Here is a 25,921-nt window from a genome sequence, read left to right on the forward strand (position 1 = left end):
CGTGCATAAAAGTTGTCCTGGTCTGCTTCGAGTAAATCTGTATCCATAAAAATTTTGTTGAAACAGTCATCTCAATTTTATTTTGCTCGAGATACAATCAATCAGCTTGAATGGACAGGTGCTTTCAATCTTAGGCTCAGATTATTTTATTTTGCATAGTTAAAGTAGTGTAAACAACCAAAATGCAACTGACGATAAAAAAGAGCGCCTACACCCTTAGCAACACCACCGTCAAATGTAGAATGGTCGATATATTCATACTGGCGCAGAAAAAAATAGTAAATAAGGGGGAGGCACCCTGGGTTGGGCATCAGAGAAAAGCTCAGTGCAAAACTGACTGGTGGGGAGAGAAGCTCGAAGGAAAACCATCCTATGGGAAGAAAAGCTCACTGTCCCTTTGATGGATGCGGAGAAAAGCTGACCTGCGAACTTGTGAATCGAGCATTCACTCAACTAAAATATGTTCACTGAACTGAAGTATACATGGATTCCACCGGAGGTCGGCATTTTAGGTCGCCTTCACTCACTCTCACCCTCACAGCCACACTCACCTAAGCCCCTCACTCACCCTCACAGCTACACTCACCTTCAGCCCCTCACTCACCCTCATAGTCACACTCACCTTCAGCCCTTCACTCACCCTCACTGAACCTCACAGCCCTCATGCACTCATGGCCCTCACGCACTCACGGCCCTCACGCGCCTCACGCACTCATGGCCCTCACACCACTCACAGCCCTCACGCCCCTCACTCACTCACCGCCCTCACGGCCCTCACGTATACTCATAGCCCTCCCCAGTTGAAAATTCCTATTAAGTTCCAATTGGAATTTTCTTATTGGTACCAATTGGTGACTTATTGGTACCAATTGGGTTTTTGGACAACCAATCGGTCACTGCCAATGGGAACCAACGGGAACCAATGGGAACCATTGGGAACCCATTCAGGTTCCAACTGAAAAAATAATTCCAATTGGTGAGACCCATTGGCCAGTGCGGTTCCAGCTGGAACCCACTAAAACCAATTGGTTCCAGTTAAAACCAGTTGGAATTCCAATTGGATTTAATGGGAATTTTCAGCTGGGTCACGCCACTCACCGCCCTCACGCACTCGCCACCCCCACACCCCTCACACACTCACCACCCTCACGCACTCATGGCCCTCACGCCACTCAGGCCCGCTTCAGATGGGGCAATTTCGACCAGAAACTTGACGTCGCAACACCAGCAACACAGACCGCCCGTGTTCACACGCAGCAACCAATTGCTGCAATTTGCCATCATCATCATGAAATTTTATTGTTCTTGCACTATTTAGACAAACAATTACGCGCTATAAATGTGTTTTTATGCATTTAAATCTCGTTGAGAATACTAATGAATCTTTCTGAAACAGTTTATTTCCAAAAAAAACGATCGATTTCAAACCAGAACCAAGTCTTTTGTTGTTTTCACCAGCACGAGGTTTCACGTGAAAATATTGCGTCCCTGATTGGATGCAGCTGCTTCTAAAGCGTCTTCGAATGGCTTCGAGTTGCTCGCTCGTCGCTTGTTTCAAGCCGGACCGGATCTCAGCAATTCGTGTTGATCTAGGGAAAGCTAGGGAACAACCTGCCATCAACAACCGAAATTGCTGAGAAAGTTGCTCCGTCTGAAAGGGGCCTCATGCACTCACCGCCCTTACGCCCCTCATGGCCCTCACGCCCTCACCATCCTCACAGCCCTCACACCCTTCACGCCCCTCATGCAACTCACACACTCACCGCTCTCACGCCCCTCACGCGCTCACTGCCCTCACACCCCTCACGCACTCATGGCCCTCACGCCACTCACCGTCCTCATGCCTCACGCACTCATGGCCCTCACACCCCTCACGTACTCACCGCCCTCACTACCCTCACGGTCCTCATGGTCCTCACAGCACTCACGGCCCCCACTCAACCTCACGCTCATGAATTTCCCTGGTCAGAAACTCACTCTCCCTCACCTCACCTGTGATGATGAGGGTGAGCGAGGGTAAGTGAGAGCCGTCATCAGTGAGGTTTGCCAACGTATGGATGCCACAGGTGCATGCGGTTGTTCTGCACTTCAGTAGCAAAGAATTTATATTTTGATTTATGGTGGCAGCTGAGCATAAAGGAAGAATACATGTTTGTTTTCCTCCTCCTTTACTTTTCTTATCTTGTCAGCCGACCATCTTCCTCTTCTTTCATCTCGGGTGTGGCCCGAGAGCATCGTACCGGCGTGCGGTCGTGTATCACTACTGCGTGGTGCACGTTAAAGACCCCAGGCTAGCGGTTGTACCGCACTGGCTAAATTGCTCATCTACAGTGGGTAACAATGTCGCCGTGTTCTGGCAGACTAAACTCCTGCTGTATAAACAACTAACGACTAATTTGTTTTTTTTTTTCTTTCTTTTTTCATGTATTTATTTTTTAAGTATACGTTTATAGGTTATGGTTTTTGACGAAAATAAAATAAAGAATTTCTGTACAATGGTAATTAATTAAAACAGCTGGGGGAAAATATAAAACTGCTGTAGGCTGCAGCTTCAGTAGTTCTTGAATTGATATATATTGAATTATCTTTCATGCAGTAGCCGGCACTGCATTTCCAAAACTTTCAACTCTAAGCTATTCCAAAGAGCAAATATAGATGACACTTCCTTTCATCCAAGCCACATCATGATTATATATGGTCGACAATCGGTCAATATAAAAGCAGAACAACGCCTGCGGCAGAGAGATCACCCTGACTTGAATTGTGCACCACCTGCACGGGATGGGCCTGTAGATTTTGCTGCAGTATCGCTGTAAAATGCTCAACCAGGTCAAATTCTTCGCTTGCATAAAAAGCTAACCTTGCATAAAAAATTTAATTTAAGGTGAGCTTTTCTTTGGTACTGATGAGCTTTTCTTTAGACCCATACAAAAATAGGTGAGCTTTTCTCCAGTAAGCTATTCTCCGGTGAGCTTATCTCTGGTGAGCTTTTCTCAGGTAAGCTTTTCTCCACTGAGCTTTTTCTCGTTAGCTTTTCTCTGGGATTCGCCTCGGACAGCACAACAACTCAGCATGCAGTTCGGTGCATCCCAGGTAAGTAGGACAAGTGCAAATGAGACATGAGAGGTGCCGCTACGTGATAGCTACCATGCTAGAACCCTTTACACGTCAAGTGTGTCGATTTATAGGCCATGACAGTGCCAGAATGAAAACATCCTAGTGTTTCCTTCCTTAGACTGGCTCTCTTTCTTCTCCATACATAAATACCTATTACAAGTTCGACCAAAACAGGGCATATTCCTAGAAAATTAATCGCATTGCAACAGAGGGCAGAACAGTCTCGTAGAAAAGATGCTCAGCTACAACCTTAAAAAAAGGACTTAAAAATGGGCTCGTGACAAACTCCCATAAAAGTTATTACATGCTGTCTGCTCCGCCAAGATTGAGAGGTAAGAAAGAGGTGAGCCTTCTTACATTGTGATATATGTCTTTGAAATTATACCAGAGATTCAACTGAAGTGATTCGACAGTCTCTCTAAAGGAAACGCTAGAACTGCTTGATGGTGACACACTGAAATGAAGGCGATCGAGGCTTAGTGGGTGACCACTTACTCTCACAGTGTGGGTCGAAACCCTTTCCTGAACCTGTGTTGCATGCTAGGTCACCATAAGAAAGAAACCAGAAGGGGAAGAAGAGGTCAATAACAAACACTTCCTCGCTAGTGACTGATAATGTCTACCAAGTTAGACAATCACAACTTCTTTCTATGGCTAACCATAAACATTAAATTGTATACAAAAAACAAAAGCCTGAAACATCCCGAAAAAGGTTCAGAAGAAGTGCCTATTAAGATCAAATATTTTTCTATTAATTATGCGAATAATTTGTTTCATCAATGTCTATACCAAGAGTGGTGACAAAAAGCTCGATGTACACCTAAACACTTCTTACGAGTTGTGAATGCCAAAACATGAATGTCGTTCTTGTGTGTGCTCTCGTAAAGTGACCGTGCTGCGCTGACATGGGCCATGCAGCCACTCCAGTCCGCCCAAGCAGGCTCTGGGAGGCCCCGGCCCCACAGCCAGCAGCTACCTTTTACCAGAACACTCAGGCGCGGGCCCGCAGCGCCGTGGGGTGGCGCTCCTTGAAACCGACGCACGCCGGTCAATGGGAGCCTCGTTCCTTGAAACTATGATGCGTGCCAGCCAATGGGAGCTTATCCAACAGATTTCGGCATCACTTTACTCCTTTTGGAGAGGTGAATTTAGATGCCATTTTCCGTGGCTTTTTGCGTGGTTTCAAAGCTGAGAGGCTTCAGATCGCGGCTTCACTTCACTCCACTTGAGGAGGGGAGTTTAGCTGCCGTTTGGCGCGGCTTTAAAGCTGCTGACGGCAGCCATAGCAACTATTCCTAAAAAATATAGTGACCGACAAGAACGGCAGGGACGGGCTTCAGTTGTCCCGCCCCTTCTGTGCCTGATGAGGCTCGAGCACGAGTGCACAGTCAAAGCACAGCAGAAGGCATGGAGTGCGTGCTAGAGGCCCGGCGTTCGTGAGACGCGATCTGCTGTTTTCATTCTGTCAGTGACTATAGTACAATGCAGCCAAGATCCAAAGAAAAAGCGTTGAAACGAGACATGCCGCTCTCAGAAGGCCGCACAGACAGAACAGAAAAGAAGCACTTACCATCTATGTCGATTCCTTCGGCCATCAAGAGATTCTTAAGGCGCATGATCTCGTCCTTGAGTTCTCTGATGAGCCTGGCGTTGGCGTCCTCGTTGATGACCGCCTTGCAGACAATCTGCTTGGCTCTGTCCGCATACCTGGGGGCAACGGACATTGCAGCTCATGACACGGACACTTGAAAAACGGGCTGCGTAAACAAGCAGTCTACACAAAGAATATATGTCAACGTATTAGAAAGGATATACCAGGGGTGGCCAAACAGCGGCTCTTCGCGGGTTTGAGTGCGGCTCGCGGCTTCCAGGTAAGTGTGCCCCCCTTCCCCTCCTGTGCCCCAAGACGAAATGAGTCCCAGAACTCAATAAAAGCTCACAATCTTGGCAGCCTTGAACTACAGTATGTACATACAGCTGGACTGCTTTTTGACACATAGATGTGTCCAGTGACCCTGCTTCTTTATTTCTAGAAAGAATTTCGAATCGTATACGCCTAACGGGCGTCAGGGGCAGTGGCTGGCTAGTGAATCTTTGCTTAGCGGTTGAAGAAACATTCTGCTGCCTGGTGTTATTTGTTGTAGTCGACAATTATACTTCTCTTCTTTGGAAAGGACTGTTCCCTCCATATCGTTTCTTGTTAAAAGTAGTCCTCCCCCTTCTTTTTTTTCTAGTTTTGTCTGCAGCTTTAACCCCATGTCACCCTGGCTACCACTGGAATATACAATGGCAACATATTACGAAGAATGTATTACAGAGAATATACAAGGTGTTTCTTGAAACGCAAGCCAAATCATTCCTGCAAAAAGTATGCATCGCACTGAGTAAAAGTTAATGTTGCAATAATCTCTGCCAAAAAGCCTATTTAAAAAAAATTATTAATTTTGAGTAAAATTAGTTTATTATTTTTGAGTGATTAACTCTTTTAATTAGTGAATTTATAGGTATTGTTTCAATTAGAACTTTGCTGAGGATCATCAAAAACCACTAAATCAGCTTATTTTAAAAATATAAAAGGCAAGTACAGGATTCTACTGCGTTCCAAAGAAACGCGCAATGTTGATGAATTCCTAGGTTTCAGTTCATTATCGGAGCACATTTTTCCGCCAGCGGTCCTGCCCCCTGTGGCCGAGGCACGCAATGCAAGTGTGCTAAAATTATCCTCTTCAACGAAGAAGGTTAAAGTGCCTCGGCCAAAAGGGGCAGGACCGCTGGCACAAAGATGTGCTCCGATAAGAAACCGAAACCTAGATATGCCTCCCAATTTAGCTTTCTTTATGAAATGCAATGAAATGCTGTGCATGCCATCTATATTTCCAGAATAAGTCGATTTAGTGGTTTTCGATGATCTTCAGCCAGTTTCTAATTGAAACTATACCTAAAAATTCACTAATTAAAAAGTTAGTTACTTGAAAGCAATTAATACTAATTACACCAAATGTTAATTATTTTCTCGAATGGGCCCTTTGGCAGAGGTCATTACGACATTTATCTTTTAAAGCGATAGCCTTCAGGGTGACACTTTGCAGGAATTTCGGTGTCGGCGTTTGTGGTCCGTCGTCGCAACGGAGATGGAAAAACCCTTCTTTTCTCTCTTCATGGCGCGAGGAGAGAGAAGTCGGTTGTTCCCATTGCGTGCTCCACACTAAGAAGAAAGAGAGGAGAGCTCCGACGCCTGCACGTGTCTCCCACTCTGCCCATCGCTGAACGTCAATGTTACCCCCTCCCTTCACCACTCAAGAACACCAGAAAAACCTGCGCCTTTGCATGCGTCGATCATCACAGCCGCAGACTCTACTCAATGGCATCGCTGTGTCAAGCCATACTTTGTTTGCGTACATGACGACGCGAGGATCCCGAGGTGCACGAATGTGCTACAGCCATCGCTTCTTTTACTTTTTTGCACCATTGTGGACAAAAAAGGCACCCTTTTTTCAGTGAGATGCATACTTTTCGCAGGAACTATTTGGCCCGTGTTTTGAGAAACGCCCTGCCCTGTATATCAGCATATCATAAAGAATACATGCCAATATTTTAAAGAGAACATGCCGTATTTACTCGCATAATGAACACACTTATTTTCTCGAAAAATTGACACATAGTTGGAATTTAACCCGGCACATTATGCCGGGTTAAATTTTTGCATTTACACACCTCATGCAAATGTCATATTAGGTGCCAATATGACACGGCAAGGTACTGCGGCACGTCTCCACTGATGAAAGCACACCGACGGCTGGTTGGGGGAGTGCCACAATTTATAAATTGCGACCTTTTTTAGGGTGCTTTCGCCATTCCTTTTGCTGAAGGAAAAGCACTCTATGAAGCTCACTCAGCACGGAGAGCAACATGACCATTCTTAGTCCAAACCACTTTCACGATTTCAGTGTCCGAAAGCGGACCACATACGACGGCGTGTTTGTTGACATCAATGCATCCGATAGGTGAAGAATGTCCAAGGCCAAGCAATTTTTTGTGAAGTGTATGCGCTGCTCGGTTTCACGGTTGGTCACTAGCGCAACTTCATACTTGCAGCCATTACGAGAGCAGCTTGGCTTGGCTTGACTTGGCCTGACTGCTTGGTGGCAAAAGAAAATTGGCTTGGTGGCTAGCTTAATTGGACACAATTCGAGACTCGCGGAACCGAAAATTGGAGGTGCGTTCATTACGCAACAAGGGAAAAAAAGTCAAAATATTAGTACCTGTCATGGAAGTGCGTTCATTATGCGAGTGTGTTAATTTTGCAAGTAAATACCGTATTTCAACATATTACACAGAATATACGTCAACATAAAGTCACAAGCAGACCAACACCATCAATGTACCTAACTGCAGGACTGATGCTTAAGGAGTATATATCTCCTCTCTACATACTATGCCCAAATGTCCATTCTAATAAGTGCATGTCTCCTCTCTACATACTGCTGCACACTGCCGACTAACTGTACGTACTGCTGATTCTACATACTGCTGACTGACTGTAACAATATTCATTCTCCAACTACGCCCTAATTATATTTTTCTCAGTGCTATGACATTATGGTTTATGCTGACCTGTGCGCTCATTCCCAAACGGGTTGTCAAACAGCAACTGACAAATACAAACACATATGACAATAAATATTCAAGTGTACCTGAGAGTGCTCAATGTCTCTTCATAGTTAATGTCAGCTGGGCTGATGGCTGCAATCATTGCAGTCTTGGAGTTGCCACCTGAAAGAGGTCAGGGCACAAAGGCCACAGTATAGCAAATTTAGCCAAATTATTCTTAGGATAATACCTTAGTGTATGTCGTTATCATTCAAAACTGAAAGTAGCAAATTAAGATGTGCCAATTTGTTCTGTTGTCCTGGTAGCAATTGTAAACTATCTAGATTTTGTGAAACATGTCAACGTGTGACAATTGCTTTATTAACAATTGAGCAAAAATATTAAACTTGTGAGTTGAGGTTGCACCTGCTGAATATAGTCAATGGTTCCTGAAATTAACTCTACATGTTCATAAGGCCTCAAAATAAAATCCAAAAGAAAAAGAAATCATCCTTCTTTTCTTCTAAATCTTATGTTGTATATACTGTATTTACTCAAGTAATAGCCGCACTGTTCATGAAGAAAACATGAGAGTTTGCTTTCCCGCAGAGCACTCGGATTGCCAATCACTGTGATCGACAGCATGATTCCAGCGGTTTACAGGACAGAGATAACGTCTCCGCGCGAAAGGTACCATCTGTAAAGATGGCGTTTGTATGAAGAATCATGTTCCCAATCTAGTTACTCGCTATGTTGTTTATGCGCAATGTGATGATTGGCTGTATATGTGTTCTGCAGGAAAGTAGACACAATGGGCCTTGTTCATAAATAGCTGTGGCTATTACTCGAGTAAATACGGAATACTACTAACAAAAAAGTTAGCCGAGCTAATACATAAACTACTACCTAAGTTGTTTTTCTTTTATCATTTATCATAAACATCAGAGTGAACAATTTCAGTTTACTCAAGCAAAGTGAAGGATGCAGCAATAAAGTTGAAACTAACTCTGCCACGTTTCGAGACTATCCTAATGTCCGTGGGGTTTATTACAGAGGCCACAATCTCACCCAAATTTTCCCTGAGAAGCCAAGTAAGAACCGAGTCCCGATAGGGGATGAAGTCTCCCTTGCGTTTCTTCTTTGTTGCCTGTTGAAAGAATCTGCATCAGAAACTGTGTTCCTTACCACATTCGAAATTACATGGGAATTGTGTGAGTACAAAACTACAAGTAATATGCAGTCTGTGCTAGCTATTGAGATCTGGCTTTGCCTTACAACTTAGCTAAACTGAACCTTCTTAAAGAGAGATGAAGAAAATCTCGGTATATGCACACTCCTGAAAAGGTTCATTAGGTAGTTGCACAAACTGCTAGAGAAACTTAACAAGACATTCAGAAGAATCTAGAAAACCTTAACATAAACCTTCCAAATATATTGACGCTCTGCGCACGTTCCAGATTACAGCCACTATTGCTAACCTTTCCTTGTCTTACCAAGATACCGAGCCACTGAAACGAGCATTGACGAGCCTCCACAAAGGCCAAGGCCGGGGAGGACACAATAGAATCGAAAATGGAATTGCAATAACCTGACCTGCTATGGTAATGATGATGCGAAGTAAATGAAGTAAGAGGAAACAAAAACTGAAGGTTGTTATGGCGCACGGTGCCTATGAACAGCTGCTGCAAAGACTTACCTGGTTTTGGGCATTAATACTAAAGTACTGGTATTTCTTGCACATTACAACTTTATTATTATATTTATTTTATAAATATAATTAGTGAAGCAAAGTTGAAGTACCCCAGCAAATACTGTCATAGGAATTTGAGGCAATGGTACAGTAGTAGAGATATAATATGGTGAAGATTTCTCCTGAAAAAAAAAATGACGTCACGATAGGTTCTACTTTATTAAAACTAGGTCCCAGAAACATGTTTGTAGAATTAATAATAGGCAGTACACCCTTATCGCAGTAAACTTGACACTTACCGCCTTATGCAGTCCAGGAACGAGCCGGAAAGAAATGACAAAATTTAATAAACACAGACACTCATGTCGCTCTTCACTGTAATTATCAGGAACAAAAAAAGAAGTAAAACTAGCATAAAACAAATGTAAAACAAAAAATTTATTTTTCTTTTTAGAGTATGGTTATGTTCAAATAATGGCTGAGAAAAACTAACACAACTTCGACGAGATTATCAAAAGAAAACCATTTTTCTTTTTTTGCTTTAACAGTGCCATTCTCATCAAAACACTTTACGGTCTAATACATAAAACATAAAATGTTTTTTGTTCACATTCGCTGGTTTTTGAAAAAAAAAAAAAAAAAGGTGCCTTTGCAAGGCTCACAATTCTCTTCCTCATCAATTCACCATTTGTACCCCCGATCGGAAGGCTCCCGCACCCTAAAATAACAAACAAGGATGGGATCATCTCTTGTTGGAGGATAATCCGTTTAGTCAGGCCAGACGGAAGTTAAATGCGGGGAATCGTAAGCCTCCAGAGTTACTAAACAGGAAAACAAAACTGCTGCTCAGGGACTGTGGGGCCCTCAGACGCCATAACAAGATCACTGCGTGAAGGAAAAAGGAGCGTTCCTGGTGTCAGTTTTTGATTCGTGGCCCCTTAAATCTATGTTTTGTTTCAAAACGGGCACGGATCATTACGAATCGACACTATAGCGTGGCGACGCAGCAGCCGACGGAAAAGAGGGGCGGTAGAAGAGAAATCCGGCTCGGTCTGGGGGAGCTCACCACTTCTGCCAGGGCGGAGATGACTTTGCCGAGGGTGGTGAGGGACTTGTTGATGTTGGCCCCTTCCTTGAGCCGAGTTCCCTGCGCTCCTGTTGAGTCGGCCCTCTCGCTGCCAGCCAGGTCCACCAGGCTAATCTTGCTCACCTGAAGGGAAGCATAAAGCACCTTTTAGTTAACACTCAAACCAGGTCCAGAATTATAATGATGCAGAAACTTCCGCGTCAACATCTTCGCTCTTGAAACATAAATGCGACAGAATCAGTTCTCTTGCAGCAGTATGGCCTCCAAAATTTGGCAGTGACGGCCCTCGATAACTCACTCAGTCAATCAATTACCGTAACATCCCGAAAGATGCTCTGCCACCGAACGATAACCCGCCCCCTATTTTTGACACAATCTGCAATTTTTTCCAAAAACACCGAAAGATAGCCTATTTCTAGCGATTGCAGCGCCCTGACCAACGGTGATTGCGGCCTAATTGGAGAAAAGCTGACATTGTTGACTGGGAGGGACAGTTGTCTATGCTCCGTTGCCCCTCAATCTGAAAACAAGTCTGGCAGGTCACAAAATACGAAAATAGCATTTTCAAAGTTTTTCTCGATCGCACATCGAAAGTTAGCCCACTCCTCATTTACACCCGAGTTGCTCTAGCATTTAAGAGAGCCATCTCCCGGGATATTATGGTAGTTTATTTGCACATCATGCAACACTGATGGCGCAAACACAACAATGGGGCTTTTTTTAATTTGACTCGGAGAGGGTATTGATAAGCACCAAACTTTACCGCTTAGGTCACCGCCCCGAATGAGGACTTTCCTCAACACTAATAGTTTTTATGGCAGCCGTTCAGTTTAAACATAAATGCAGTTACAACTGGCGATCGCTCGTTCATGCTGACAGTGTTGCGCTGTTTACTTCAGAGAGAGTATTCCAATCTCACTCGTTCTGTGGCGAGCCCCGTGTCCTTGTCCGTCTTCCTTTGAGTGAAGATGATGGTGAACACTGCATGCGAACGACTGCTGGTCTCGTTCATGTTGGTGGCAGCCACCGTCCTACGACACAACACAAGCGGATGTGTAATTAACGACAAGTCAGCATCACAAGTTGCTTGTGTGACGTGCCAGCTGCGAAAAGGGCACGCAATTTGACCTGTCCTGTGTCCCAATTCTGAATTTTATATGTCCTACTGTACGTCCTAGTGTACTGAATCTCGATTCTGAATTCTGTATGTACTCCACAGCTGCTCGTAGGGTACAAAGCATTCCCAAAAGCATGCACCCGTGTGTGTTTTGATCAGCATTCTGGTCAAACTGGCAGCTCTTGAAATATCTTGGCATAACAAATGAACGTAGCTAAGTGTACAGGGTGTCCCAGATAACTTGCACCAAACATGAAAAACAAAACAACACAAAAAAACGGAGCACTCTGCGGCACTGAAACCAACTGTATGCTGTTAGCAAGCGTCTTGCAAAAGTGCTAGCGTTTTTTACTACATCTAGTTATTTATTTAATTGCGACTAATTAACAAACTTTTTAATTATTCATTTAAGGGGCGAGCTATAAATTGTAAGGTTGTAGGGCACATTGAGAAACACCCCATTAAGGTGTTTGCTATGTGATATGCCCTGTGCACTTCTTTTAGGAAAGATAGGAAATTGATAGGAAACTTGCAAAATATAAAAGAGACATCAAGTGACAATGCGCCTGCACGTTGCACTTGCAGCACTCTTAAAAGTGCTTTGAAGGAAGGAGGTTCGCCTTATCACTGGTGCACTGCCCGAAACAGGGCTTTGCGACACCAGGTGCTCACGCACATCTTTGGGGCCTACACCAACACGAAGCCCTGCCTCAGATGGTGCGCCAGTGATAAAACGGACTTTGTTCCTTCAGAGCACGGCTGAGAGTGCTGTAAACGCAACACGCGAGGGAGCCGTCACGTGGTTTTCTTTTATATTCCGTGGCCTTTCTTTTTAGGCTAATTAAAAAAAGCATGCAAAGCATATCATGTAGCAAACATCTTGACTGGGTGTTTTTCAATGCACTCTACAAGTTTCCAATCCACACCTCGGCCTTTAAACTAATAATGAAAAAGTTTGCTAATTAGTCTCAGTTAATTAATAACTATATGTACTAAAAAGTATTTGTGCACTTTTGTGAGACATTTTTAACAACATACAGTTACTTTCACTTCTGCAGAGTGCTCCATTCTTTTTCTTTTTTTAAGTTTAATATAAATTATTTGGAACAGCCTGTATATTACCCAACTAGTTAGACAGAAATCGGAATAGCTCAGCCAAATATTGCTCTACATTTATCAAACTGGCTATTGAAGATCCTGCTACAAAGAGCAAGTAAAACCATCAGAATCTGAAGTCTGATCGGTAATGCAAAACAACTTTATGTTTGTTGCTTTCTGCTTATGCTCCTCACATGTAGCAATTGGTTTTTGTAAAAAGCTGTATAGCTGCACATGTATGATGTAACACTAACTTAGCTAAACATATGTCTGTTTGTATGCGAAATGACACAGAGGTGGAGTTGTTATTAAAACTCGCCCATTGACATTTACTTAGTCTCAAACTTTCTTATTGACTGCAAAAATCTTTCAGACAACAAATTTTTTACTTTTGGTTAGAAGGCATACCAATGAACTACATAACTGAAATTATTCTAATACAATATTTTTATTAGACTAGTGGTTTTGTTAACCTTTTACCAAAAATGCCAATCATAACAACGAAAATGTCCCCTTGTTCCCCTCGGAGAGGGGGAACAAGGAGACAAAGGACAAACACAAATCTCCAAACACAGCTAGGTGACTGGTGCGCGACCGAAAAAATTCGCCTGGTCCTGGTATCGAACCAGGGCCTCTCCATTTCCACTGGAGCGCTCCACCAACTGAGCTAACCAAGAGTTAGACGTCAGTAGAGTAAACGAGTCTTATCAGCTGACAACAAGTCTGACACCAACAAGGGTGAACAACTTGCATTTTTAAGGTTATAATGATAATGCAATTATGCAAAAATGCAAGCAAGCTGGACAAGAATATTGATAACAACCCCTTGTTCCCCCTCTCCACAGATAATTATTGTTATCCTTGTCCAGCTCGCTCGCACCTTTGCATTAATTCCATTATCATCATAACCTTAAGGGGATTATTATCATTATTCTTGTCCAGCCCACTTGCACTGTTGCATTAATTGCATTATCATCATAATGATTTATGAGAGGAAACAAACAAATGACAAGGCACAGATTAAGTTTAGACTGAAGAGTGCAATACGCTCTTGGGTGGTGGTCACCTAACCGTCACGCTCAGAAATACAGCAAGGCAGATAATCGTCTTAAGTTTCCAATTCTTTACAAACTGTGGGAGTGGCAAAAGATAGAGAAAAGAGACAAATTGATGGAAGGACATGACTTGGCACTCCCTCTGCTCAGGGCGAAGTGGCTTACTTATAGGGAGGAGGGGTGATAAAGAAACAGAATGCGAGAGAGGATAAAAAAAATTATACAAGCTTGATCATGCAGACAAAGACTGGAAAGCACAGAATGAGTGATAAGCCTTTCAGGGAAGAAGAGAAGGGCATCTGAACAATGGTGCATAACAAAGATTCACTCTCGAGTCTGGCACATGACGTAAGACGGCACAGCATAACAACAAAAACTGTGAGGCGCGCGTTTGCGCACCCCGCCCACAAATGACTGCTTTTGCATGCTCCGATCCCGACCCTGGATAGCCCAGTTGGCAAAGCACTTGGCTCACTATTTCAAAATGGTGACTTCCACTCCTGCCAGAGGACTGGTCTGTTTTATAAGGTCCCCTATGGGCGTCTGTAATGTTTGGCGTTAGGGCCAAACATTACAGAAATCAGCTCACAAAACACATTCTGCGTTAATAAGCAAAACGAAAAATTTTAATATGCATGTTGTGACCTGCTTACCTGATGCTATTTAAGCGAGTCCCATCCGTCATCAAGCTTAAAGCCCTACTGTAAGAAGCTTCTTTTTCACGTAACAAACTTATGTAGAGCTACCCGGGGACTACTTGCCACAGCCAAAAGCCAGACATGATCCCAAAAGATCCTCAAGAGACCCACACTGAAGCTCAACGTACCTGGCCTTGTTCCCTTCGTCCATGAGAGCGTGAATGTCATGGTAGTTGGTGACCGCCAGCTTGGACAAGTCTTCCACGTAGGGGCCGAGAAGCGGATGCTCACGCACCCTCAGGTTGTTCTTGGTCTTGGGGTTGAGGAGGTCGCGTACCCTCTCGCAGTAGATCTCCATGTAGCTCACCTGGATAAGAAAAAGTACGCCCAGGTGAAAATCAGTCCAGCAGGAGCTGGATTAAGGAATTGATTTTAGCTGAGTTCAGCCGGGTCCAGCGGGACTCATTTTCACCTGGGCATATAACTGAAAACACACTTGAGCCGAGAATATACAAGTCCTGAGATGGCACCCTGAACAAGCTTGCACACTTTTAATCATGTCACCGAAATTCTGGTCATCGATCCATAAACACTAACCTTGTTTGGCCTCCTTCTTTTTTGTCCCCGTGTACAAAGCCTGCTAGTCATTTTCATTAATTAGTTATTCCACTGTTCAATTAATTTGCCAAATGATCAATTGATTGATCATTTATCCATTGATTGATTTCTTCAATCCCTAGATTTTGGTGATTACATTTTACACTAAACGATGTGCCTGATGTTAGCAGCTTATGTATGTCACATGTTTTGAACCTTTTTACTTTTTATATAGGTAATATTACGAAACTGAATCTCCATCCCACCTCCTCATTCTTCCATTACCATTATATGAAGAGATCTTCAGCTCTCATGGCCAAAGTCACAGTAGGTCAACACAGCACAATCATTACATTAAGACAAAAAAAAAGTGCCTTTAATTGTCATTTTGTTATAATATGTTTGTATAAACCGTGTTCATTATAATGATTTTATGCCTAAATAGAGAACAGAATGCAGCCTGAACAGTACATATTTTTCTCTTTCTTCCAATTTGATCGAAAATAGTAGCAAGTAGATGGTTACGAGGGTACACCTCAATCTGAAGCCTTGAACTAAGCTAGCTAATTTCCAAGTGGAGCCTCTTTTTATGACCAGTCAAGAGAAAAAATTTCTAAAATTACAGAAGGACGCTTAAAGGCCCGTTCACTCTCTTGCAACCGAGTACGACAGAGAGACAAGATCTGTTAAAACTTCATAAAATTTCTTAGGACGAGGAAACACACTGGCATCCTGGTGCCATCTATGCGGTGACTCTGGAACTGCATTTCACAAGAGCAAAGATTTTGTGGGATTTTCGAGGTCAAACGTGTGAAATACCTATAAGAAAGGCTCGTTTATGACGTTGACTAAAGTTTTTCGAGCCAAGATAGAAAGGATAATGCGCGAGAGAAATAGAAATTGTGCCGGACCACCAAGTTTACACTGCTACCCAACAAATGGCGCCAGTGTGTCCTCTCGTTGTAAGAGGTTTTAAGGAACCCAGTTCTAAGAGGTCGCAAGAGTGTGAACGGGCCTTAAAGGAGCTGTGCAACGATTTCAACGTTGAAAGAATTGGCATTTTCTGCTTTTGATATTGTTCACTGTGTCACAAATGGCAGAAAACACTCCTCCTTTCATCGCAATGTTGCGATTCCGCCGCGTAATAGCGAGGCAAAACTTGGAATATTTCCCGACCTGCAGCCACGAGTGGCGGCCATGAGAAACAAGCAGCGTGACGTCACTTGGGTCGTTGTAAGAAAGATAGCAAGTTGTGCGAATACCTGCTCGATAAAAGGTAACTCTTTTTACAAATCTTGTCGTTCCAACACATATATAAATGCGTCAACACCCTGGTATCATCCACAAAACTTTTATTATACGGAGTTTTAGTGGCGCCATCTATCCTAGGTCCACAAAACCGCGAACAGCCGCCAGAAGCCGGAGGGGGAGGGGGACAGCGCCGGACGGGCAAGGACGGGTGGTCACGCGGTCGGCAGCGGATGAGTTCTCGCTTCTCGCTGATGGCTCTAAAGAGAGAACTTTTCCGGAACTCCGCGCCTACTCTAGTGACGTCACTGTGCACGTGACCCGGAAGACGATGCACGAGTTGAGAGGCGGCGAAAACCTGGATCTTTTTCATTTTTTTAAGTAAAAACTAGGGTATCCAGGCAAAATCTGTTTTCTGTAGTTCACTGCAGAAGTGTCAGGCATCAACTTCCACAATTATTTAAGCAAAGCCCTGAAATTGTTGCACAGCTCCTTTAAGCTTTGCCTTTAAGAATGGAACGCAATAGCTAAACATATAAACCCCTGCTCGTTCCCAAGCTGTGCAAATGGTCTGTGTGGCCTAGTCAGTAGCGTGTCTGGCTCACAACTGGAGGGTCGTGGGTTCGAATCCTGCCTCTGCCTAAAATTCTTAAAATTTTATGTTTAAGGCAAATTAATTACTTTATAAGGTGAAATTAACTGAGATATGCAGCGACCTTTAATTCGCATTACATGTCATTTTTTAATCACTTTCATTCCATGCATGACGTCACGTTTCACGTGAGCGTTATTTGAAATTCCCACGCGGGGTCATGTGGATGTGATGTCACGACCCTATCGATGAATTAGAATTTTCCCGTCCCACGAACACCGGCTTTTCTGCGATACAAGCTCCTTAATGCTATCGCATTGAAAAAAATTCTACTTCAAAAGGTCTGTTCAGAGCCAGCTAAATGATGAGAAAAAATGCATCAGAAACTTACATTCTAATCTATTTGCCAATACCCAGGTAGCTGCCAACACTTCTCAAGTGAATCCAAGTAGGTCCTGCTCTACTGACCTTAGTTCCACCCTCAAGCCAAAATAAACCGAATGAAAATTAAAAATTAACAGATAGTCACAAACAAAGTAAATATAACAAAGTACCTCCTCCCCCCCCCCAAGAGGCAGTTGGTTCCAAGACCAAAAATAAACGAGCCACAACCTAAACCTACTAAACAAAACACCCAGGCTAAAGACGCCTAGCGTGTTTCCCAGCAAGAGACCACTTGGGGAAAAGAATCCCCCACTCCTTTCACAGGGCGCGATGCCAAGGCCCCAGTTGGCGGGCTGCCAGGAGCTCACAATGACATCCATTTCCCTGAATTCCCCTTTTTCTCTCCCACTCCCTCTTCCCTATTTCCTCGAGTTGCCCGTATCGGAAAAAGCTGTCATTCCCTCATTTCTCGTTCCAGGGGAGGAGAGAACTAGACGCGGAAACTGCCCTGCCCTCATTTTCCGGACCCATGCGTCTTTCGAGGGGCGGTTACTATTCAAGACGAGGCACGAGAATCATTTCTAAAAGGGCACTTCTTCGAAAAGAGCTGGTGCGCTTCGCTTCACGAACCTTCATCCATGCATTTTCGCATTTTGCACGATGCATGTTTTTTTTTTAAATAAAAGAACAATGCAAACTGTTTCAAACTCCCGAGGAGTCATTTGAAAGGCTACGCTTTCACACTGGCACTGACCATAAAATCCCGAGCAGCTGCCCATATCACAATAAGCTCTTATCTTCTACATCTGCTACTCGTGAAACGTTTGAAAGATAAGCAAAGGACATTTCAAGGACCCACCCCAGACTTCCGAGACCATTTAGATAACTGACATGACCCTTTGTGTCAGCCGCTTCTCCTAGCAACTCAAGGAAAAGCGGTGAAGCCCACCCTGGCATGTGCCCCCTCTGCATTTCTGTGTTACAACCTAACAAGGGCCCTTATCCCCTCCCCCTCCCCCTCCCCTCCCCTCCCCTCCCCTCACCCCCCCCCCCTCCCCCTCCCCCCCCCCCCTCCCCCCCCGTTTTTCCAGATGCTTTCAAAATTTTAGGTGAGAATTTGCTTGATATTTTACAGTAGATGCATCTTCTATTATAGTGCACTTAATATGATAAAAAATTCCATGTGACAAGCAAACTGACTTGCAAAGTCACAAAACATTGAAAAAGAACTCACAATAAATTGTTAATTTCCTAACATTATGAAAGGGCTCTTTTTAGTGAGCACCTTGAGCTAACTTGGGCTTACTTAGGAATTGAATGAAAGTGTTATCTATGAGCATTTTATTCATGAATACAGCTTAGTGGTATGAGAAATTATACAAAAATATCAGCTTTTGTTATGACAGTATAAACAAATGCACCACAATAAAAAGCAACAAAAAGATGCTTTGCATATTTTCAATGGTTGCAACAAAAACTGCCCCTTTACCCAACAAAGATTTGTTAACAAAAAGGAATGCATAACTGTCTCCCAACTATATTAACACATAAATTAAAAAAAGGTTGCTATATGAATGTGAGTTGGCCTAAACTTATCTTCTGCAATCTAGTGCTAAGCCCCTTTTAAAGAGATAAGAACCTTTTCACCGATGCACCAAGAAGAACGCTGCAAGAGTTGCTGTATGCACTGCATGTGCCTGCTTCAGCAAAAGTAAATTCATTAAAGCAAAAACCTAAAATAAATCATGCTTTGCCTGTGCACCCATAAACACCTTACTTTAGCTATGCACATTCCCAGCATTTTTGTGATGCTTAGGTAATTTGGCAAGAAGCTCTAATGCCTTTGTCTGATCAGCCATAGCTGATTAACTTTTATTTCACTTTACACGCGAGCAAAGCCGGCCAACACTACAACCATGGGCATGCTACCCTGGACAGTGCTTGCACTGCACAAACACACATGCTTTGCAGGAGCTTGCTCTCATACATTTTGCTATGCTCACACTTCAAGTGAAATAGAGTATATAATATAATATTTTGCAGACTATAGTCTGTAGACTACTAAACATGTTTAAAAGTTGAACTTTAATGTGGTGCAGACTATCTACAGCTACAGGTTTTACAAAGATATCTCTATCGAAATTGTTAATTATGACAAGATGTCATAAATTTCGTTAATGAGAAATTATGTTAATTATGATTTCTGTATAATAAAAGCTTCATACACTAGTAAAGCAGACATTTTCAATGTCTACTGTGTAGAAAATTTGTTCCACCTGCAGACTATTCACAGGGCACAGACTATGCACAGCATGCAAATTATGCACAGGGTGCCATCTACCGTAGAATACCGTGCATCCGCCCATTCCACATTAAGCGCCCATTCCCAAATCTGTAAGATCTGAGAAAATACACACAGTAAATTTATATGTAAAATTGATGACCGGAAAAGCGCCCATCCCCCATTTTTTTGCGATTATCTCCAAAGTTTGAGTGGGCGCTTGCCCGGTATTTTACGGTATGTGCAGGATGCAAACTACTCTAAGAAATATTTTTAACCGAAATTAGCTTTTGCAGACCATACACTGGGTGTGGACTGTAGTCCGGAAAATATGGTAAGCTTGAGCAAGCTAAGGATAACTTTGAATTACGATCCACTGCTGGACCACTTGCCTCGACGGAGTAGAGCATGTCCTCGGACATATCCTCCTTGATCTTGCGAAAGAGGTCCTTGCAAATGTGGGGGATGATGCCTTCCTGCCCCTCCTCTTGCCTCCCCATCATGGTGTAGCTCTTGCCTGCCCCAGTTTGCCCATAGGCAAAGATGCACACATTGTACCTGCGTATGCAGTGACACGCATGAGCAGCACTTCTCACAGTGCCTCGTAGCCGTTTACCAATGCTGAAGTCAATCGGATTTGCCCCAAACAATGCAGCGTCAGGAACTCTGCCCTTTTTTTAACTTGACTTGCCATTTCATTTTCTCGTCATTTGTCTCTCACCGTCTCTTATATTGCAAAATGTGCTTGCAATGATGCTGCTTTGCCGTGAAGAGTATTTTGAGAGTGCCAGTGCAGTCTTGTCTCGTTAATGTAGACCCTATTAATATGGATACTCCATTACATAGACAAAATGTTCGGGGAGATACAGGGTAAATGCTTGCATTCTTATTTTGCTGTTATAGAAAGCTCCCATTATGGATGATTTTTGGGAGGAATGGAGGTGCACATATTAAAAGGGCATGATAGTTTGTTTCCATATTAAGGAGCGTTTGCACGTGGCAAGTCATGTACAAATGTTAATTGTCTTTATATGGGTGCTTGCCATGTATCAGCCATTTATTTTCAAGAGAGCAACCGTCCTTTCTATCATGACTCTTGAATACTTCATTTCTCAAGCTTCCAGAAGTAATTGCAGCTATACGCTAGTTTGCAATACTACCAGCTAATGCTACAATTCAGTCTATGCGAGGCATCGCTTTACATGCAGCATTTGGTGATACTATCCAATGCTTGGTCTCTACAAAAGAGGCACAAGCATTTGGCGATCTAATGTTTGCCTTTGCCTCCATACAGCTCAATGGTGCACCAAACTAACTGAAGCACAGCAAAGAGCTCCTACCCTTCAAAAGCGTGCAAGAGCATCTCCTCCCCGATGTCATCATAGACCTTGTCTTGAGTCGAGAAGTGAACGTCGGTAGGCTGAAAGGGCCAATAGCACAATGAGGCAAAAAAGTTGCGGTGAAATGTTGAAGTTAGTCAAGGACATGAGCAATTTCTTTACAGGATGACATGCATTCAGGAGCACACTCACATCATGAGACCAGTAGGAGTAGTCATAATTAAAGCTCTTGGTTCCTTCCTTGCAGCCAGGGGGTGCCTTGGGATTGGTGATTGCTGCAAATGAGAGTGACACGCAAGAGGGCTTGCATGGTTCTAAATGTGTTCTCTCTTTAGAAACATGTCAATGCTGATTAAACCTCACTTAAAGTGTTGCAAAATCCCCAATTTTTTAAAGCTCCCCAAATGTAATGGCAGCCTGCTATAGTATTCATAGTTATACTGCTCCCCCCTCATGTAATGCCCTAACTGGGCCTTTAAGGTGAAAATAAACGAAATAAAAACTGTCCCTATTCCATTTCTTTTTTTAGCAACAAAGACTTCACATATGTTCCAAATGGTGGCTACTTGAAATGTAATAGCACAGCACTCTCTATGATGCCCTGTGTCAAGAATGTCATTGCATATCACAGTACTTCAATCGTAATACAATAACTTCTCTAAAGAGACACCTCATTCCATGGTGAGTTTATAGGTGAGACAAAAATGTACATTAAAAGTAAAATAAGCAAAATGAATTAGAAACTGGTCTGGCAGAATTATATATACTTCTCAAAGTAACCCCTGTTGTTGTCCCACTGCTCTAGAAGCTCAAAGCTTGTAGCACAAAATGCTCTCATTAATTTTTATAGCGACCACCACTCTACATGAATGAGCACAGCTGTGAACTACTTTTTGCGATGAATTTTTCTAACCACAAGCGAAAACCATTATGAAAACAATCTGGACGAAATATTTTGTCTACAAGTCTACCATCACACACTCCATTGGCTGTAGCTGCCATCTTGGAGCACCAAAAACAAATATATATGACATGCAGGCATGCTGAAATGTAATCTGAAGGCCTGTTCACACCATGCATTTGACTAAACCGACTAAGACAAGACCGGTTTTTAAGCCTTGTGCGTAGGCTTACGACCAGCTCCGCAGCAGCGCATTCTGTCTTAAGCCGTCACAAGAGGCTTACAACAGGATGCGCCGGTTTTGTCTCAGTCAGTCGTAGTCAATCACAACCGCGTGAATGGGTTTTTATATACATACTTAGTTTCAGCTCAAAGTGGTAGATGAGTGAGGGCTCCAGCATGAGAATCATAATATAGAATCTGTGTTGACTGGATGAGTGGAGGTGTCTGCTATACCCCGTTTTACCTTACAATGTACCGGGATGGATGCTATGAGCTACTGAAGCCAATCTATAGCTTGGAGCATTTCATGTTACTTAGCTCTCCCCAGGTTAGTCTGCCCAACTGGAAGAGCATGTGACACCCTTCAAGCTATGTATCGGCTGCAGTAGCTCACAGTGTTCACTGTGGTTCACTTCATAAGGTGAAACAAAGTATAGAGCTGTGATCCTGAGTGCGTCTCAGCTTCGCAAGTGCCCCTTCAATTTGAGAGGAGTTAAAAATAGTGTGGCTACCTAGTGGTGCCCACTAAAAGCCTGTCACTCCCAATCCATTTGTTTTGCTTTAGTTTGCAACTCCCTCACTAACTCGTTTCTGTGTCTTAATTAAGTTGTTCTACGAAGTGTGCCTCTAGCTGAACCTCAGTTGTAGAGAGGCCATTAATGGCCTCACCTGTGGTGTTGCCTGTCATGGCGATGATGCACTTGCAGTCTCTGCTGGTCTCGCGGTTGTTGAAGGGCCGCACCCTCACTGCCACCTTCACGGACGACATGGCTGCCGCCTTGTCTGTCCCGAGGAACGTGGGTCACTAGGATGCGGAGGGCTTGGGCTGCAGCCACAAAGAAAGAACATTCTTTTGAGTCCAAGTCTTCAACGGACGTATGCTACGAGGATTTTTCCCCTCCGACACATGACGGTAATAGGCAATCCAATTCCATGCTTAGCCGAGGTAAGGAAAAGTAATAACAAATACATGCAACGTTTCTAGGGTAACCTTGTTAGAAACCTTACTTTATGCTTGAGCGGCACCAAGAACTTACGAAAAATATTGTAAAAGGCTAAAGTACCTAGGCAAGCTGGTTAGCGAACAGCATGAGTTTGCTGGATGTTTTTATTTTATTAGTTATTTTATTCCTCATCCTGAGATGAGGAATAAATTAAGACTTTTTGTATTGTCCTGCTCGTTATTTCATTTCTTTTAATCTCAAAGTTCAAATTATGAAAAAAGAAAAAAGAAAATGTCTGTCACCGAGCACTGCTGAAGATTGCTCGGGCTGCCCAAAAGCTAACTTCAGTGGCTGTAGTGCTAGAGGTACAAGACCGTAAGAAAGTTTATGAGAACCACAGATGAGGTTAGAGTCTTCTCAGCTGCATCAGAAATCTTGTGTGCATCAATCATTCCTTAATTTTTTTTCATTTGCCTCATCTTAAGTACTTGCATAAATAATTCGCCAGCTCTTTAGTATTTGTAAGGTCACAGAGCTTCTGTGAAGGACTGATTTTAGGCAGTATTTACCCAAGTAATGATAATCCAAACAAAAAAATTACGGTAGTGGAGACTGGAAGAAAGGCTTTGAGAGGATACCTCAGAGTGACAGATAATGTTTCACTAAGAGTCTTAGCTAAGACATCCGTAAGGTACTGATATTTCTTTCTGCGGCAAAATCCCAAGAGATGCCCCACCCCCGAAAGGTAACCCACCCATATTTTTGGCTTGATTTGGTATTTTCTGTTTAACCCAGAGAGATAGCCCACTCCTAGTAATCGTAGTGTTTGGATCAACGATGACCTTGGCGCAAATGCGTCTAGTTAGTTACGGTGGGATGTAAGTGAACATTGCTGACTGGGAAGTAGAGTCATCTTTGCTTCATTTGCCCCTCACCACGGTAACAGGTTTGACAGGGACACATGATCTAAAACTAGCACTTTTTTTTCAACTTCTTTTTATTGCACACCAAAAGTGAGCCCACTCCTCATTTTCAACCAATTTTCTCTCGATTTTAGGTGGGCTATTTCTCGGGATAGTAAGTACAGCTCATGACAGACTCTCAGCCCTCGTGAACAATCATCTGCCTTGTCGAAATCATACAGCAACGAGAATGTTAAACCCTCGTCAACCTCTCCCCATCAACCACCCTATTGGTCTTTTCTTCAGGACCCTAATACTTAAAAAACAAAATGGTAGAGCCCTTCTTGATGCTGGAATCATTTTTGCATTTGTGCTTGAGAGGTTCCTTACTTTATGAAAGTTATACTATATCAATCATGAACGAGTTCAAGGATATTGTTGGGGTCACCAACGGCTCTCACGTTACAATCCTTTCATTTAAAAATCTCCCAAGTCACTCAACCTTCTCGTTTCGTTTTGGAAGACTTTAAAATGAAAGAACTGTAACACCATGACTGGCATGATATTCAAATTCACCAAAGCTTTTTTTCAAACAAAAATGTGGTCTCACAAATGGTTCCAATGTGAGGCCCTAATTTTCTGACATATTTAGCGGCTTTATTGTGGACTTTTTTTTTTACACTGTTCACACCTCCAACTGTATACCTTCTACATAAGTAAGATTTTTGTACTCAACTCCCTTGACAGAGTATAAATACAAAAACTGCATGAGACAGCCCCCTCTCAAAACTTTGCTTTCACACTTTCTACTGTTCTATCAGTGGCCATTTTCACAATTTTCTTCCTTACGAAATCCCAGAACTATCTTCACCACAGGCTGTAACCTGAAGCCCCGAATTGCCTCAGTCTTGTTACCTATAGCCCCTCCACCTTATACCTATCCGTAGCAAAGTATTGCGCCTTTGTAACCAGGCCCAATATGCCCCCCTTTCTCAAGGTTGTGTTCATTCCCCTTTCTTCTTGCGGCATGGGCCCAATATCTTAGTAACCTCCCACTGTCAACATACCCCTCTACTCTTCTCCAGATCACTCATAAACTGTGGCCGGCCATAACCATATTTAATTAATCATCGAAGTGGAACACCCGAGCCCTAGTTACTGCCATCTTCTACACACCTGGTAAAAAAACTGTGTGATATACCGCATATAGAGCACATTTTCCCATTTCTGAATGCCCATCGGCCCAACCTCAAACATATCTAGATGTCCCACAAAGAAACATCCTGACTTTTCCCCTTTGCTTCGAGTGTAGAGTTCCCGAAAAGTACAAAGACTATTGCTTGCAACACACACCCTTACACAGCTGCTGATGAAACTAACTAGTGGCTGCATAAGCAATCATAACGACTTCAATGCCTTGTGAACCTGAAGCACGGTGGTCCAATTTGGTTATTAAGAATACATTACTGACATCAGTGTCGGCTTGCTCGAAAATGTTTCCAATGCTAGTGCATGAGCTAAATAGCATGCAAAGAGTGCATGCAGGGTGCAGCGACAGTAGGACAAGCGTTGTGAGTGCCTATTGCGAGCCTAATCAGTCTATTGAGATTTTATCCTTACATTTGAACTAAAATAAAAGACTACAGGTAAAATGCAAAGAAGACATACGCCCAAGCTGTACCAGCTATCATGACTGTTTCATACGCAAAAATTAAATTCGAAAAGCGCCAGAAAACAAGGACAACAGAAGGAATAGATGAAACGATGCGCATCGTTTCGTCTATTCCTTTTGTTGTCCTCGTTTTCTGGCGCTTTTCGAATCTAAGATGTACCAACTTGCCCAACTCCAGATTCTTCTGCAAAAATTAAACAGCTATGCCTGAGACGAGAAATTTCCAGGCCATCACCGTTCTCAAGATGTGACAGCAGGGTGAATTTTAGAAGCGTTCCATGCAATATATATGTATATATTTTTTTTACTCTGTGAGTATTTTTATTTTTTGCACTTCTTCTATTAACCTTTATTAGCGCTGTTCAGTTGCTGATAACTGCTTGAAGTTATATAAAGCACTTTCAGAAACTTCTTTCTTTCTTTTCTTTGGGGGCCAGGCTGAATAA

At 43.0% G+C, this 25,921-nt stretch overlaps 1 protein-coding gene across 4 annotated transcripts in view; it reads right to left on the minus strand.

The window, feature by feature from the left end:
- Positions 1–25,921, minus strand: part of LOC115316932 (kinesin-like protein unc-104) — a 145,755-nt gene that overhangs the window by 67,782 nt on the left and 52,052 nt on the right. For 2 of the 4 annotated variants that reach the window (XM_042290932.1, XM_040207762.3), the window contains exons 2-12: positions 22,627–22,783; positions 21,027–21,109; positions 20,835–20,914; positions 19,887–20,052; positions 14,581–14,759; positions 11,404–11,515; positions 10,464–10,607; positions 9,697–9,699; positions 8,776–8,854; positions 7,812–7,890; positions 4,688–4,824 (exon numbers count right to left, since the gene is read on the minus strand). In XM_042290932.1, the coding sequence (XP_042146866.1) occupies positions 4,688–4,824; positions 7,812–7,890; positions 8,776–8,854; positions 9,697–9,699; positions 10,464–10,607; positions 11,404–11,515; positions 14,581–14,759; positions 19,887–20,052; positions 20,835–20,914; positions 21,027–21,109; positions 22,627–22,726 (1,162 nt within the window). In that variant the 5' untranslated portion in view covers positions 22,727–22,783. The remainder of the gene's footprint in view (positions 1–4,687; positions 4,825–7,811; positions 7,891–8,775; positions 8,855–9,696; positions 9,700–10,463; positions 10,608–11,403; positions 11,516–14,580; positions 14,760–19,886; positions 20,053–20,834; positions 20,915–21,026; positions 21,110–22,626; positions 22,784–25,921) is intronic. The other 2 variants (XM_040207764.3, XM_040207766.3) reach the window with 1 other exon arrangement.

This window comes from Ixodes scapularis, unplaced genomic scaffold (assembly GCF_016920785.2).
Source record: "Ixodes scapularis isolate PalLabHiFi unplaced genomic scaffold, ASM1692078v2 PGA_scaffold1__304_contigs__length_218370807, whole genome shotgun sequence".
In the NCBI taxonomy this organism is placed as follows: Eukaryota; Metazoa; Arthropoda; class Arachnida; order Ixodida; family Ixodidae; genus Ixodes; species Ixodes scapularis.